We start from the raw sequence: 2,071 nt of genomic DNA on the forward strand, positions 1-2,071 counted from the left end.
GCGCTGGATTCGACTCACACAGTACTGAACTTTTCCAAAATTTACTTGAAGACTGATGTCAGGTTGTGTACGTAAGATGCCACATGTTTGTCTGTGTTACAAACCTTATCAGAGAAGCCTTCAACTGAAAGCATAAAATATATCAAATTATTACAAAATCTGAAAGCGCTTGTAGAATAAAAAAATTACCCATAAGAGCTGGAAGAATAAAGTTGGCAGAGAATATATTTACAACAGTGACCCACACTGTCGGAATAATTGTGTCCTCTCTGTTGACCACTTTACTATTCTCAGTGGGTCACAACCAGATCTGTAAACCCAAAGGGTTGGATAAATTAATCCCACTGGTTCATGGAGTTTTAGTTGAAAATACCAGTGTGGGTGTTCCATGGCTGGAAACAAACCCAAACGCCGCCAAAGAGGGCTATGTCATAGTCTTTTGACTATGGTGATGAGCACAGGTTTTTCTCTGTTAATAGCATGGCTGACGCTGCGCCCCCACAAGCCAAGATACTATGTGGACTCTGCTTCCTTCTCACAACTGAACATTACAGACAAAATGCTGAATGACAGGATAGAGTTCAACATTACTGTAAGAAACCCTAGCAAAAAACTAGGCGTGTATTATCATAAAATGGAGTGGAACGCTTACTATGAAGAAGAGAAGATTGCCAGTGGGTATATGACTCCCTTCCATCAGGGCCATAAGAACACAACCTTCCTGCATCCTGTTTTAACAGGGCATCAGTATGTGATATCTAGAGAAAATATTGCTAAGGATCTTGGGGCTTTACAGAAGCAGAACTCGTCCAAGGGGGGATTGGAGGTGAAGCTGAAATTGCATGCCAAAGTTCGTTTCAAGCTCGGGGTTTTTAAATCCTGGAATTTCAAGATGAGGGTGGAGTGCGATAATCTTCATGTCCATGTTCTTAAAAATAGGAACCATGGCGGTAATTCCTTCAACCGCACAACATGCAGCGTGCATATCTAGGGTTTCTCATTCTTGATCTAGGGTTTCGTGCATATCTAGGGTTTCTCTTTGTTGTAGAGTACCAGAAGCTCAAATCTACATTTTATGTTTCCCTGGGCTTATTTTTATGTGATTCTATTTGCGTGCCGCTTCTTATATTTGTACAGTAATGTTCAGTATGCTAATTGAAACAGGCAGGGCGCGGCTGCTTTGCATAATATAAATAATTCTCCATTCCTTATTAAAAATCCAGTTTGCTGGACCGTGTCAGTAATTGAAGTTTGATTTTTAAATTGATCTGGTACTCTCTTTTTAAATTAATTTAACTTAACAGTATGAGCAGTAGATATGGCGAAGTTTAACATAACTATCCTAAATTTTCATTTTCAATATATTGATTACCTGGGGGAATTTTCGTTTTCAATATATTGATTCCAGTTCAATGAATTCTGGTATTCGTCTCTGAAACATAAACATTAGGGTCCCCAGAGTTTCAAATTCGGCAAATAAAACACAAACACACGATTGCCATTGGACAAATGGATAATACTCCTTGAATAGACATCCTGACTGCCATTAGTTCAGCTTTGCAGTTTAAAATGCTTTTAACAAAGGAGGTTCACACATCTTCCAAACAGTGGGCCATATTTTAAAGAAAATTCCGTGATATTAGCTGTCCAGTTACTTATAAATGGGAAAGGATGGGAAAGGGCACCATCCTCTTAAATAATGAGATTATGAGATTTTCAGTACACCTTGTGGTAGGTGATTAAAATTAATCATAATCATTTTGGTTTGGTTTGGTTTGGTTTCGTTTCTTTTTTTTTTAATATTATTTAATAGAGATAAATATGATATATTATGTAATAAATTAATGATTGGTTTATTATTGTTATATGGAGGAAGTTTGAAGTGTGATTTTTTGGAAAGTTTTCTTGTTTATTCTCCAATCTACTTTTTTTAGAATTTCTAGAAATTCATTGAAATCACAACTTTGACATGTGAACTCAAGTGTCTAAAGTTTTTGAGGAAATTGGATCTATATATACAGTTAAAAAATCACTTTAAACAACACAAATCAAGATTTGATCACAATTTTTT

The 2,071-nt window shown here is 36.3% G+C and overlaps 1 protein-coding gene across 1 annotated transcript; it reads left to right on the plus strand.

Annotated features, from left to right (window-relative positions):
- Positions 1–207: 207 nt before the first annotated feature.
- LOC149246823 (NDR1/HIN1-like protein 10) lies at positions 208–1,218 on the plus strand. The gene has a single exon (XM_089455771.1). The coding sequence runs from the start codon at positions 389–391 to the stop codon at positions 989–991; it is 603 nt and encodes a 200-aa protein (XP_089311897.1). The 5' UTR covers positions 208–388; the 3' UTR covers positions 992–1,218.
- Positions 1,219–2,071: the final 853 nt, after the last annotated feature.

Source organism: Pinus tabuliformis, chromosome 7 (genome assembly GCF_031772625.1).
Source record: "Pinus tabuliformis cultivar Carrire ecotype Pingquan chromosome 7, CPIR1, whole genome shotgun sequence".
NCBI lineage: Eukaryota > Viridiplantae > Streptophyta > Pinopsida > Pinales > Pinaceae > Pinus > Pinus tabuliformis.

What these genes read in the sequence shown, in the direction of transcription:
- LOC149246823 (XM_089455771.1), top strand. Translation starts at nt 389, where the DNA reads ATGGCTGGAAACAAACCCAAACGCCGCCAAAGAGGGCTATGTCATAGT.